The sequence below is a fragment of the Malaya genurostris genome, chromosome 3, assembly GCF_030247185.1.
Source record: "Malaya genurostris strain Urasoe2022 chromosome 3, Malgen_1.1, whole genome shotgun sequence".
NCBI lineage: Eukaryota > Metazoa > Arthropoda > Insecta > Diptera > Culicidae > Malaya > Malaya genurostris.
The window spans coordinates 43,488,603-43,502,533 of NC_080572.1; the positions used below are offsets into that span (position 1 = coordinate 43,488,603).

At 39.5% G+C, this 13,931-nt stretch overlaps 2 protein-coding genes across 5 annotated transcripts; one reads left to right on the plus strand and one right to left on the minus strand.

Moving 5' to 3' along the window:
- The first annotated feature begins 2,446 nt into the window (after nt 1-2,446).
- LOC131436020 (fatty acyl-CoA reductase wat-like) lies at nt 2,447-5,560 on the plus strand. Of its 3 annotated transcripts, none has more exons than XM_058604436.1 (5): nt 2,447-3,166; nt 3,244-3,637; nt 3,692-4,491; nt 4,551-4,860; nt 4,924-5,560. In XM_058604436.1, exons 3-5 carry the CDS (start codon nt 3,771-3,773, stop codon nt 5,393-5,395), a joined length of 1,503 nt encoding a protein of 500 aa, XP_058460419.1. In that variant the 5' UTR covers nt 2,447-3,166; nt 3,244-3,637; nt 3,692-3,770; the 3' UTR covers nt 5,396-5,560. The 3 variants fall into 3 exon arrangements, with proteins under 3 accessions (XP_058460419.1, XP_058460420.1, XP_058460418.1); XM_058604437.1 differs by having other exon boundaries at nt 2,447-2,703; nt 3,130-3,637; XM_058604435.1 differs by having other exon boundaries at nt 2,447-3,633.
- A 150-nt stretch (nt 5,561-5,710) lies between these two features.
- On the minus strand, nt 5,711-13,548 carry LOC131436021 (fatty acyl-CoA reductase wat-like). 2 transcript variants are annotated; one of them, XM_058604439.1, is made up of 3 exons: nt 12,220-13,548; nt 6,117-6,233; nt 5,711-6,045 (listed from the first exon to the last, which is right to left on the minus strand). In XM_058604439.1, the coding sequence occupies exons 1-3, from the start codon at nt 13,278-13,280 to the stop codon at nt 5,799-5,801; spliced, it is 1,425 nt and encodes a 474-aa protein (XP_058460422.1). In that variant the 5' UTR covers nt 13,281-13,548; the 3' UTR covers nt 5,711-5,798. The 2 variants fall into 2 exon arrangements, with proteins under 2 accessions (XP_058460422.1, XP_058460423.1); XM_058604440.1 differs by lacking the exon at nt 6,117-6,233.
- Between the last annotated feature and the right edge of the window lie 383 nt (nt 13,549-13,931).

Sequence of the window (13,931 nt, forward strand, 5' to 3'; positions counted from 1 at the left end):
TCTCTGATTCCGCATTTGTTTATAGAAGGCTTATGCCTAAATAGTAACAATCCTTTTTTTGTTTTTTTTAAGCTCTCCAAATTAACTGCAAAGTAAAATTTTAAATTTGAAACGAAAGGTGATAAAAAAGATCCACAAAATTTTAAACGTCGAAATAATTCCTAACTGTTTTTTAAAATATCGTGTGTCATAGTTGGCATTATGCCCTTTTTAACGAAAATTCTGACATTTTGAACCTGAGAATGTAATAGTGCAATATTTTGGTTTTGATTGCTGTCGCCATAGCTAATTTATGGGATGAATAAAGGACCAACGATAGGATGAATCTTTGAGATGAAATTAGAAGCACAATAGTAAACATATCAGAAGTGTTTTTAGCTGATTTTTTAATTATTATTTCAATTTCCAAGGAATGTGAATCAATTCCCAATGTGAAGCAAGGCGAATTAAGCAGAAATATGAAAAAATCGTAGTGATTTTGGTGACTGAATCAGGTTTTTAAGGTAATGTCCTTACAAATGAGATGAAATAGGGAGGCCTTATCCTACAAACATGTGTACCTGTCACACCTAACAGGTACAATTTTTGTAAGATCAGGAAAAGTATAACAAGAGACTTACCCTAAGAAAATAACAGGTATGTTTATATCAGAAAACTGGGAAACATATTTTCTGATTCTTTACGAAAAATATATATTGTCTTTTTCTTATATTTTATCCATTCTAATATTAGAAAAAAAAACATATCATAGAATGAATACTCGCTTTTGTTTAACAATTTGTGTACTGTTTCGATAAATTTTGCTTCTGTGTTAACAAGATTCAAAGATCGTCTCCAAAATCATAACAAAAATAAAAATTTCCCGATATTTTTTTCAAATCGCTGTATCTCGAAAACGGTAGCTTATAGCAAAATTTTAATTACCGTCTTTGTTATTGGAAGTTTAATAATAATTTGTTGATGAATATAAAAATAATAGTTTTTAAAAAATTTACATTTTTTGAAAATGTGCAACTTTTTCAAATATTATTTCCCCATGCTAAAGATTTTATCTTGCACTTCAGCTACAACATATCAAAAATTGAAAAAAATAACATGAATGCATTACATTTTTTAATCCCTCAATGATTTGTTTACCTAAAATTACATTATTTTGAAAATGTAACTTTTTCAAATATTATTTTGCCATCTAAAAGTTTGACTGTATTTTATTTTGGATTTCAGTTACAGCATATAGAAAAATCATGAATACATATTTTGAGATATACGAATTTAAGGTGTTTTATTAAAAAAAATCAACAGAACTTTTTTTTACATAGTCCTTATAATTACCTAAAACATTGCAGAAGATACCAAATCGATTGAAATAGCAAACTGATGATGCGAATTGTTTCGTTTGGTCATAAATAGCGCTTATGAAAAATTTGAGCCAATCGCAAAATACAAAAATAAAATTTCAAAACAAAAAATCATTTGCTGTGGAATTGCTCCATAGATAGTCTGCAGCACATTTCTTTCGAAAACATTAAGGGCGCGTCGGTCCTCTTCCAACTTCCAAGTCCAGGTCTCCTGACCATAGAGAACAACTGGTCTAATGAGCATTTTGTAGACAGTTAATTTCGTGCGGTGGCGGTGTCTCTGATAAACGATGGCTTGTTTATTTAGTAAATTTAACTATAAAAGCATTTCTAGGGGGATTGAGAATAATACATATTCATCAGTATTTTTGTTCACTTTGCTGGCAATTTTAGCACAAATAATAAAAATACGAAAGTAAAAAATGTAGAAACGTAATTATTTAGGTAGACTATAGAGCTTCCACTAGCCACGCTAATTATCTGCTAATAAACTAATCTTGATTCATTTGATCGAGCCTACCGCGGCATCTCTTAGTGGATTCTGTTCATTCTGTCACACATGAGCGGCATCAGTGAAATTGTTTTCGAAGAGATTGAATTACATAATTGTCTTATGTGTCTTGATTTCGAGTACTTGATAAATTGCATATTAACTCCTTGAACATGCTAGGTTTTTTGGTAGCATTTTGCGTTCTTGGTAGCACATGATAATCGTTTTATCTAGCATTCCAATGTTATAATCACTGCTAATTGAATTCTAGATCGCTTCATTACGGTATCGCATCTCATGATGAATATTTACGCAATATGCTACCTCAATGAGGATAGGTTTTTTAATCTGATATTTCATAGCAACTTGAATAGATATAAAAATAATGGCGATGATAAACCAAATTATCAATTTGTGTTTTTACTACTTCTTTGAAAATAACAAACATCCACCACCCTAGTTTGTAATGTAGCATAGAATCGTAGGTCTGGTCATCTTCGACTGTTAACTTCCACCGAGCTCGAGCTCCCTGACGACGCTGGACTGTTTTCTCCAGGTTGGCAAGGCGCAAGTGCGGAACATGCTTACCGATGCTGATGGGGAGGAGGATTGTGGCAGTAAACATACAGCATTGCATGGAAAATTGTGAAGAAACTCGTCCGCACGAAAGCACGAATGGGATTTATTTTTAATTTGACGTTTTTCTGGCAAAAACCTGGTTATTCTAGTTAATGTGGTGTTGTGCTGTGGTATTAGTGGAACACACGTGCCGCTAGACGAGGAGCTGAGGTTGTCTCATTTCTGGCTACTCTCTCGGTTGTAGGAAATAAATTACTGACACACATTTCAATTTCGGTAGTTCAATAAATTGCTTGTTAAAATAAGAAATCCTGTCTGTTTTCGTGGAGAAATATAATTCCTTTCTCTAACGGTGAACACATTAAAAAAACAGATTCATTCAAGGTTTCTCCCTATGAAAATCATGGAGTGAAAAGTGATGCGGTAAGCTTGAAGCGAACTCAGATTTTGTCAAATTAACCCTTCAGAGGGAGAAAAATACAAATCGTGAGTCTCGCGAGGCATCCGTGTTTCGCACATTACGTTGAAAAGTTAACTGCCAGTCTTTAAGCTCATTGAACATGTGTTAGCTACAAAGCATTCGATCTATATCGATGGAAAAACTTTGCATAGGGGGAAAAACTTGTACCGTTCGAGAAATGTAGAAATGTAAATTTCGGTCATAAAAATGCAAATGACAAGGTGGACATTTATTTTGCCCAGAAGTGAATTGGCACGTGAGCACCACGGATCACTGAGTGTACGAAATCAATGTTATCGATGTGCAAAGTGTATTTGAAGCTTTAAAACCTTTTATATTTCCATCAACTTCTCAAGTGGACAATTTCGCTTCCAATCGAATCGGATGCTAGACGTGTTGAGTCTAGACAAAAGCATTTCCTTATTCCGCGTCATTCGCTGTTCCCCTCGACGGAACACATACCGCACCGAGCACCCTCTTCAGTCTGCACCAAGCCGAAAATTTTGATAACATCTTATCGAAGCGCGTTCCACGTGAAGTCATATTCTGCCAAACCCTGCTGTGTTGGTCAGCCCGGAGGAGCTGAAAACACACACGCTGTCAACGCTGGCGTTCTGTTGGCGTAGAAAAGAGCTATTGACTTGAGGCAAATGTACGCATGCGGCCGGCGCAGTTGGATGGGGTGCCTCACACATTGAACTACAGAACGGTATCTTCCAATCGATACTGGATTGGCGAAGCCAAACGCGGGTAACCCTAGCTTATCAATTTTGAAGTTTTAACACTTTAGATTTATTTACCAAGGGTACGGTTTGATACAGTCTTCGTCACTTAGAAGTCTTCCAGTTGCATTCCGGACGTTCGTTGGATTCGTTTGCGCGAGATGAGTGACGGCGGTCGATCCAAAGTGATGGAGTTTTATCGGGATTCGACGGTACTGATAACTGGAGCCAGCGGGTTTGTGGGGCAGGTACTGCTGGAGAAAATTCTGCGCTGCCTCGAAGTGCGGAAAGTGTATGTGATGATTCGTTCCAAGCGAAATTTGAATGCCGAGGACAGGCTGGAGAGAATGCTGAAGGGTCAGCTGTTCGACAGGCTACGGGACGATCCACTGGTGTCCCGGGACATGAGGAGCAAAGTGGTACCAGTGGAGATTAGGCTGGAAGGTGCTGATGAGTTGATCGTTGACGATCTGAACAGCAAACTGCAGGAGCAGGTGGAAATTGTGTTCAATCTGTTGGCTTCGGTAAACTTCAATGAACCTTTGGATTGTGCGTTGAAAACCAACGTAGAATATACGGATCGGTTGCTGAGTTTGGTAAGTCGGATGAAGCGGCTGAAGTCAGTCATTCACGTATCGACGTTTTACTCGAACTGTGACAAGAGCTTCATCGAAGAGCGCATTTACGATGACATAAGTTTCGGTGGTTACGCCAATATAATGAATATAGTGTCTAAGCTGAACGATTCGGAAAAGCAACTATTGACGGAACATCTCATTGGGAATTTTCCCAACACATACACTTTCAGCAAGAAGTGTGCTGAAGTGCTTATATTAGATAAGTTTAAATCGCTGCCGATTGGAATATTTCGACCACCCATTGGTAGAAACCGTTGTAGGGCTGGAAGACGAATGTTGTATTGATTTCTATTCTCGTTCCAGTGAGTTCAACTTATCGTGAACCCGTTCCTGGTTGGATAGATAACTTCAATGGACCATCTGGAATGGTGGTTCCACTCTCCGAAGGTCTATACAGTGCGGCATTACTGGATTCCCGAAAACGGCCGTTCATCGTTCCGGTAGATTTCTGTGTCAACGCTATACTGTCCAGTGCGGTTGACGTTCAGCGGCGTCACATGCGAGGTTCGGAAATACCAGTGTACAACTATACCGATTCCAGCTGCAATCTAACTTGGGGCGAAATAGTAAATCGGTTCTTCCAAGGGCTCACGTTTGGAAAGCGCGTGTTGGCGTAAGTTTGCATTTGCCGTAGCATTTCCATGGATGTTTCTTTTTTCATTCGTCTTCATCGTAGGACATATCTAACCGGTACCGTTACTCGTAATCCCATACACTACTCCATGTGCAAGCAGATTATGCGTTTACAGGCATCCCTTCTGGATCTGCTACGAAGAGCCAGCGGTCGTAGTCCAGTTATGGGACCAATATTCGAGCGAATGATCACCTTGAGTGAACTGTTGCGGTTCTTCTGCGTCAACGAGTGGCAGATGGAGAACGGAAACATCAAGCAAATGCTGGCGGAAGCTAGCCTACTCGAAGCGAGAGTGTTTCCGTTCGATCTGTCCAAGGTGAACTGGGATGAGTACTACAGGAACTTTGTTCCCGGGGTGGTCAAGTATGCCGTTGAACCAAGGAAAGCGAAAGACGCAAGTAGACCGAAACTGGTTGTAAATGAACGCAAGGGTGCACTCTTCCTGGTGTGGAGCTTCCTATTCCGGAATTTGATTGTAGTTTTCAAGTTCATTTTCGGATACAGAAAAAAATAACTCGCGGAAGTGTTGCTTTGCAAGAACATTTCACATAGTGCTTCACGGATGTGCGTTTAATGTAGAATTAAATGTATCATCCAACTTTGATACTCTCTAGTACTTTTCCAATAATTCTAGTAATTTGAAATAAACGGTTGTGGTTTGCAGCTTGAAATGATGTTATATTGACATTTTATTTCTGGTTACCAGTAAATTTCAGGAAACCTAATATTCTAATTCAACTGTATAACATTCTAATTTCAAATCATTCTTTTACTTGATGGTATTACAAAGTATTAGTAGCTTATATATTACCGAACTAGTCTAATTTGTAGTCAATCTAAACTCTTTACTTTACGAATTGAATGCTGCATAAACTTAGCCGATCGAAAGAGACATAGTAACTAATTTAACCAACACCTCAACCGCACTCCTTTCTCCTTCGCTGGGAGCACCTTGATAGTGCTGCCTTTATACCCGGTAGAAAATTCTTGAAGTAATCCTTCCAATCGAGCTTGTCGATGTCAAACTGCAGCAGATTCCGTTCCTGTTCGGACAATCCACCGAGAACTCGACGCATGTTGTCGTTCTGCACCGTCCATCGGTGCATGGCGAAGAAACAGGCTGCATCCTCTAGTGCGAGAACTCGTTTCACCAGCCGAAGGTTCCTGCCGAAAGAAACAAAGAAAAGAATATTAACTGCAGTAGTCGTCCAATGGAAGCTTTTCGATGACATTACTTTCGTTTTCTACCGACGATTGCCAATAGTAGATCTGCTGTGAAGGCTTGCAACACAAACCACCAAACGAACAGCTGTCTCACGATGCGAGACTTGGTTACTCCCAGGGCGTAGCGACTGTGGGAATACACAAAAATTAGCTTGGTAACAGAAAAAACTATGTAATGTACAATAAAAAAGCTTTTTCTTTGGAGTGGTAAAAGATTTGAGCAGAATGTATTTTATTTGGGTTCGGAGGGTGCGGAAAAGTCAGTATCAATCTAAGCTGGTAAGGAGACATTGTTCAGTCTGCATACCACATCGAATAACAACGGCCATTTATGAGTAAATTTTGCAACTTTTTTTCAGAGGGAAAGAAGATTATGATAAGCTGAATTTTTTGCTTGTTGCTACCGAACAATAATTATAAATCCTACGCCTGTGACATTCACCGATTGCAAATGTTTTCGATTAGAGATGTCGGGATTCGGGTATTTTTATCCGGAACCCCACGCAAACCCGTACTCGACGGAAAAAGATATGTTTTTCGGGATCGGATCGGGTACAGGTGCCAATGTGTTCATTTTCAACGGGTGCGGGTTGGGTTCGGGTCGGGTTCGGGTTTGATAAAATGCTTACCCGACCATCTCTATTTTTGATGGGTAATTTTAGACAGGATTCATGCGCCCACGGGCCTCCACGGGTTACGTGCTTGTAGTTCGCCAGATGTATCACAAGTGAGCGGATTATTTCACCGCTATCCATTTCGTCAGGAACCTTTCCGCCGAAAGCGGTTTGGTCTTAAACCGTTTCGTCGAACGGGTCATTTCTTCGAATGGGTCATTTATTCAAAAGTCGATTTACCGAAAGGCGGTTTCTCGAAAGCACATCTGCAATTCACTCGTTTGTCTGGATTTTCCAAAACTATTTTCTTTATTTAAACTAATCTTGAATACGCATTGCGGCGAAGTCTCATAGTTTATGCCGAAAACTTGATTTCATTATGAAGGCAAGCAAATCTCGGCGGCGCCAGACCGAGATGACGTACTCCACGTCGCCCGAAAACCAGTCGGAAGTGGCGGTCACTTGCATACAAGCATTAGTCCGCCTTGTTTGCCCGGTTCATTCAAGGCTATTTGCAACGCCTTAGTTTGATCCAAACGAACGACAATTGCCTCTTGTAGTAATTCGCATTTGAAGCACGTGTCATCTGTCATATCATTTTTCTCATCTGGTTTTATATACGCTAACATTGCTCGTAATAATGTACCTAAAGCTAACACGCCTCAAATGTCATTCTTTTCTTTCAACGACGTTGACTTGGGGAATATCACGGAAAGTAGAATGATTTTCCTACATGAACAGCTATTCCAAATGATCAATTTTCAATGGTTTAGATTGGAACGTTCTCTTTTCAATGAGGTGAAGTTGAATTTTTTATTACCTTAAAGTTAAAAAAATCATATTGCTATTGTGTCAGTTCGGTTTCACATCTCATCCAAGTGAGTCGATAAAACAAAACCGCTTACGTTCGGGACAGAAGAAACCAAGTACAGTATTGTGTAGTGAGCAATAGAACGACCTCGAAATGAATGAACCAAACGAACAAAAGCTACCGCCGACATGAAAGAATACAATTGTTGTTGACTTCAGGCAGTGCAAAATTCGACCTTCGATACGAGATCTTGAAGGTTTGCTTAAGGAGCAAATGCATCTTGACATTAAACGTGTGCATTTACTTCAATGCAATAAGACCAATAATGTTGTTTATATCCAGTTATAAAGATTTGGATTCAATTCTATTCGCTAAAGACAATAATAATGTGCACTATGTAGAGCATGAAAATATCAAGTACAACATTCCAGTATATATGGAAGATAGTGTTATAGAAGTGCGTGTGCATGATCTTCCCTCAAGCGTCATCGATCCTTATATTCGCAAAACTATGTCCCAATACGGAGAGATTCTCTCTGTCGAAAAAGAAAAGTGGAAGAATTTTTCCCCGGTATTCTAAATGGCGTACGTTTGTTACGCATGCGCTTGAGGAGGCCTATACCTTCTTATGTAACATTCGGTCAGGATACAAGAATCCCGTGTAAATCACTTGTTACCTATGACAATCAGATGGCCACATGTCAATATTGCCAAAAAACTGTTCACTACAGTAAGGCATGTGATAAACTGGACAAGGAGACAACTACACCAAAGGACAACGGTGCTTCCTTCACACCAACCCCAAGCAACCCCAGTACACCTGTGACAGCAACCAACAACAATGAAGCATCCTCTTCATCGAAACCATCAGTATCCCCTATAGAACAAAGTACACCAGCTGCAGTTAACAACTTACCCTCCAACCAACCAGCAACTGCAACCAATGTACAACAAGGTGCATCTACAGCAATTAGCAACGAAAAGAAGACGGAAATCGACAACAATACCATCGATGCGGCAATGGATGACGAGACGAACTACGAACGAAGTGCCCCTCAATCCTCGCAGGAGGGAAATGGAAGCTCCTCTCCCCCTAGAAAAAGGGTGACAACGATGACAATGGCTCAATCGGCCACATAAAGCTTGTACGCAAATAGGCCTGAATAAAAATATCTTTTGAATGAAAAAAAAATTATATATTGCTATTGTGATCGAAAAATGTCTAAAACCAAATGACAAATCGAAAATCAACGCAACATATGATATGTCATTGATTTTACATTGAATGGGTGGTGGAATTTTGTCCAATGTCAAATCAAACATCTAAGTATACCTTCTTTTAATACTAAAATTATTCAAAGCTTGAGAATCGAAAGTGGACCCAGCATTTCATTCTAATGCGATAGAGAATAAATAAATTTCTTTAAAGACGATTTGCAAAATCTCTCGAGATATCAAAATAAAGTTTTCGTAACTGGAGGGAATAACCATCACAGTAGCCAGAATGGGCGACTACTTCATAGCCAACTCTCTGATGGTTACTATTTAGTTTTATTTCCAAATAGCCCAACTTGTTCCTCTACTGTAAGAAACCGTCCCATAATTGATCTGGTACAAACTGATCAAAGTCACATTTATAGTGTATTTATTATTCTTGTCCATTAGTTCTTTTTTCAACTTCCATGGAGACAATTGGCTAGGATTTAGATCTAATATTGAAAATAATGGGAATCATGAAATCGTTCCGAAAAATTCTTCTGACATCGTTACAGATCATTTAAATCGTTATATGTCAGTTCGTTTCCGCAGCTCATCCGGCACAGTTGAAAATTGCTAACGGTCGAGACGACAGAAACAAAGACAATACAGTGTGGTTAACAATAGAGTGTACGAAATGGGCAAATACGATTTACAAAAGCCTGAAGCTTGGCCTACAAGGCCAAATTTAATTTGCATTGATTTGTAGCGCTGCAAAGTTAGACCAGTAGCAAACGAAATTGAAATCTTACTTAGAGAACGGATGCATCTAGACCAGTGATTCCCGAACTGGTCACTACAACCCACCAGTGGGCACTCGTTCATTTTAAGTGGGCATTAAACTCAAAATTATCAACAAGGGGGCAATGAGTCACAAATAGTGGACTTCTGCTTGAAAAAATCTGAGAAACGGTCAAAGCAAATGGATTCATGAAAAATTTATGTACACGTAGAATATTAGTCAAAAAATCATAGATAAATCCTCGTCAGGATCAAGCCAACCTATAAGTTGCTAATGTAATTACAATGAACAGGGAATCATTAAATTATTATTTTCTAATGAACGTTGACGAACGCTTTTCGTACTTTTCAACGGATTCAAATCCTACGAAGTTTATTGCATTATCATTCGGATTTTCCAAAGCTTCAGAACATTGAAAAAAATCAATCGTTTTCAAAAATTTGTATGCCCAATAAGAATGAGTGTAAATATGTCAAATTATGTCAATATTCTAAGTTCGATTCATACAGAGTATAGACAAAACAGTCACTCATTGGGTTTTTGTTCTACTTCTTCCATCAAGTTTTGCACTGGCTCCTTACGTTGGCGTATCGAGGATAATTAACGTAGAGTGGGATCGGCTTAGCGAGTCCGTCGATTTCACCAACGAAGAGCGACAAAAAAGCAAATCGAAGATTGTTTTGTCGCCTCCTAAACACGTTGTGTCTTCATGGCGTTTGTCAAACGTTTTCCGAATACTTTTATTACGTTACTAACAATTGGTTTGGCTACATAGATTAATTCTGAATATTTTAAGTGCGAGTAGCTGGGATTTCTGAGATGCACGAGAAAAAATTTCCTTGATTCAGTGCAATTTCAACAACCGAAAAACCTGTTTTAATCCACCTAGTGTAATGATGCCTTTCTCATATCAATCATACTATCATATATAATATTGCGGTACTCTTCAAAATAATTTTCTTTGATTCTTAAAAGAATAATCGAAATCAGTTTGTTTAACCGTCTACTGATAAAAACTATCAATTGGAGAAGATTTGAGGTCGATTTAGAAAACTTTCTACGGTTTTTCACCCCTTTCAGTGATGGTAAAAAAAATTAATACTGTTTACCCTATATTTCCGGAAGTCGGATCCGGATGAAATTCAGGAATTACGTATGGGATCACAGGACCTTTCATTTGAACCTAAGTTTGTAAAAATCGGTCGCGCCATCTATGAGAAAAGTTAGAACACATATTTTTATTTTTTTGCACATTCTACCCCATAACTCCGGATCCAAATAATATTCAGGAATTTTGTATGGGACCACAAGACCTTTCATTTGAATCTAAGTTTGTGAAAATCGGTTCAGCCATCTCCGAGAAAAGTTAGTGCAAAAAATTGTTACATACACACATACACACACAGACATTTTGGGTACTCGACGAACTGAGTCGAATGGTATATGACACTCGACTCTCCGAGCCTCGGTTCAAAAGTCGGTTTTCACAGTGATTGCATAACCTTCCTATATGAGAAAGGCAAAACAAATATTAAAATTAAACAGTAGGCATGATGCTTGTTAAGGTCGAAAGCGACATACCCGACGTACCCAGTTTTCACTCTAATTACTGTCAAACCGCTTGTTTGAAGTTAGTCTCGAACCTAGGCTGGGCAAAGATATGTGAGATTTTGTGTGTCTATGTTACCGTCTCTACCAACGTTTGCTCGATCTTGAATTAAGATGTTACTTTAATTTTGTAGGATTAGAAGGATAACTAGCTATTTCACCATTTTCTCTATTTTACAGTTGAAACTCAAGTCAACTGCTAAAGAGCTAAACGTTAATCCACCCATCTGAAATTTTAAATTTTATCACCTTGGTGGGCAGTCCAATGAATTTTATATCCAAAATGGGCATTCGACCAAAAAAAAATTGGAAAACACTGATATATACGCTAATAATATAATTGAGAATAATTCAAGAAGGTGTCCAACTCTGTGTACATTATGTTCAAACGTGAACGAAATGTAATTGCCTTCGCTTCGGTTAACAACGAGGTGCACAGCGTCGAGTGTGATAATGTTAAATACAAAATCCCTGTGTACGTGGTGGACGATGCCATAGAAGTACGTGTACATGGCCTTCCTCCGCAGACCAGCGATCAGTTCGTTTGGGCAAATATGTCGCAGTACGGAGAAATTCTTTCCATCAAAAGGGAAGAATGGCGGAATTTTTTCCCCGGTATCCGGAATGGCGTGCGAGGGGTACGCATGCGACTACATAAGGCAATCCCATCTTTCATCATTTGTGGATAAGGCGGGAGACATCCATGTAAAACAATAATTACCTATGAGAATCAGTTGTCCTATGAGAATCAGTTGTCATGTCAGTTTTGTGAACAACCTGCACAGTACGGCTAACCTTGTAATCTTCAACCAATGACAAGGACCACCGTTCAGGGACTGTAACTAGTGAACCCGGTACATCAGCTTTAAAAACGCTTTCAGCATCAATCCAACTATTAACTGCAATCAATAAACAGCAAGTCGCATCTACAGCAACTATCATTCGAGCACAAGACTTCGATCAACAAGGAAAACCGAAAAGAAAACGGAAACCACACACAGCGCCAGCGAAAACGCGTAAGAGAATTTTTGTTAGTTTAAAGATCCACGAATAATCACTGTTAATGATGAAGCAATTCTTACCCGAAAATTTTTCCCAGCCGTGTTTCACAGCCATGCGCAGCCCACCAACCATAGTCGCCCCATCGTATATTGTTGTGGTCGGTGGCAAAGTTGTACACCATCGGAGACTCACTGCCCTGATGTGGGGTTGGATTGCGTCTGATTTCGGCACCAACTGCCAGCAACGCGGCCACACAGTAATCCACTGGCACCGAATGACTCGGCATATCCGGTTTGCCCCGAGCGCAATAGATTTTGCCTTGTGTCATAGGTATGCACATCCCCGCAATCCCGTTGAAATTATCCACCCAACCCGGAATCGGTTCCATATAAGCGGACATGACAATGGGCGGTCGAAAAATGGCAATCGGCAAATGAGCATAACTTTGTTTGATCATTATTTCTGCACACTTTTTACTGAAAGTGTAACTGTTGGGCATTGGGCCCAGTATTGCTGGGATTAGCTTATCCTTTTCGGGAGCACTGAGATGTTCAAAGATTCGAAGAATATTGTCGTGACCTCCAAATGGAACATCATCGAAGACTCGTTCTTCTATATGGGATCGATCGCAGTTGGAATAGAAAGTTGACACGTGGACGATCGAACGGATGCGCTGCATTTGCGATACCATGTCGAATAGTTTCCGGGAACAGTTCACGTTTGTATCCAGGGCAGACTCGATATGTTCATTGAATTTAACCGATGCCATTACATTGAATACAACCGTGACCTCGGACAGGAGCAGTTTACGATCGCCATCGCTTATGATTCGGTCCTGCTGGAAATTGGTGTCGATTGCGATCACTTTGGCAAACACACTGGGGGGAGTTGGGTTATTATTTTTCATTACATGAAATATTGGTTCTTGCAATAATTCCTTCAGGCGTTCTTCGGATTTTACATTTTTCTTCTCACGTAGTAAGAGATAAATTCTTTTCACTTCAAAACATCGCAACAATTTTTCGATCAACACTTTTCCGATAAATCCTGTTCCACCAGTAATAAGAACTACCGAGTCCTTATAAAAGGTTTCCACACTTGAATCTGTCGAGGAACAGTCCTTTAAACCTGTTTCTTCCATTTTTAATGTTAACACAATTCTCTGCTATCACTTTTTGGACATTGCAAATATCAATGCTAGTGACTTGACAAAATTCTGCGATTACATCCGTTGAGGTCCAGATCACTTCAATGACTGAACGTACGACAGAATAAAATACGACGCTGCTCATTCTTGTTCACTTGAACTTCCGAAAGCAAAATCTCCTTTACGGCAGTTGATCGGCAAGAAAAAAAACCATCTTCATGAAGACTATGTCCACACTCATCCGGGTGGATGTGGTGGGAGAACGTACTACCTTGTGGCATGCAGAACCAGTACCGAATGAGAATAGGAATTTCAAGATATTTGCTTATATTTTGCGTATCGACCAGTCTCGATGGCCATTCTACTTGGAGGGATCCGCGCAAAATATCGGTAGCGTGAAAGATTGAGTGTGGCGGCTTGGGCTGGACCAGCAAGGGGATGCAGGTAATTTGGCGGAACCACTAGGGGTTCTGTTGTTTATTATTGAACACAGAATAACCAGACGTTAGCACAGTGATGTCTAGTTTTTATGTTGTGATTACCGCGACCTGCCAGAATGGATAGGAAATAATGAAAGTATTAATTGGTTTTGATTCTGCATGGCTTTTTTGTAGTTGACGCCGATGACTAGGTACGGTTTTTATA

What these genes read in the sequence shown, in the direction of transcription:
- LOC131436020 (XM_058604435.1), top strand. Translation starts at nt 3,771, where the DNA reads ATGAGTGACGGCGGTCGATCCAAAGTGATGGAGTTTTATCGGGATTCG. An exon ending in AATATTTCGACCACCCATTG is followed by an intron (nt 4,492 to 4,550) that starts GTAGAAACCGTT and finishes TTCTCGTTCCAG; the next exon opens with TGAGTTCAACTTATCGTGAA. An exon ending in TTTGGAAAGCGCGTGTTGGC is followed by an intron (nt 4,861 to 4,923) that starts GTAAGTTTGCAT and finishes TCTTCATCGTAG; the next exon opens with GACATATCTAACCGGTACCG.
- LOC131436021 (XM_058604439.1), bottom strand. Translation starts at nt 13,280, where the DNA reads ATGGAAGAAACAGGTTTAAAGGACTGTTCCTCGACAGATTCAAGTGTG. An exon ending in CGGCTGGGAAAAATTTTCGG is followed by an intron (nt 6,234 to 12,219) that starts GTAAGAATTGCT and finishes GTATTCCCACAG; the next exon opens with TCGCTACGCCCTGGGAGTAA. An exon ending in ATCGTCGGTAGAAAACGAAA is followed by an intron (nt 6,046 to 6,116) that starts GTAATGTCATCG and finishes TTCTTTCGGCAG; the next exon opens with GAACCTTCGGCTGGTGAAAC.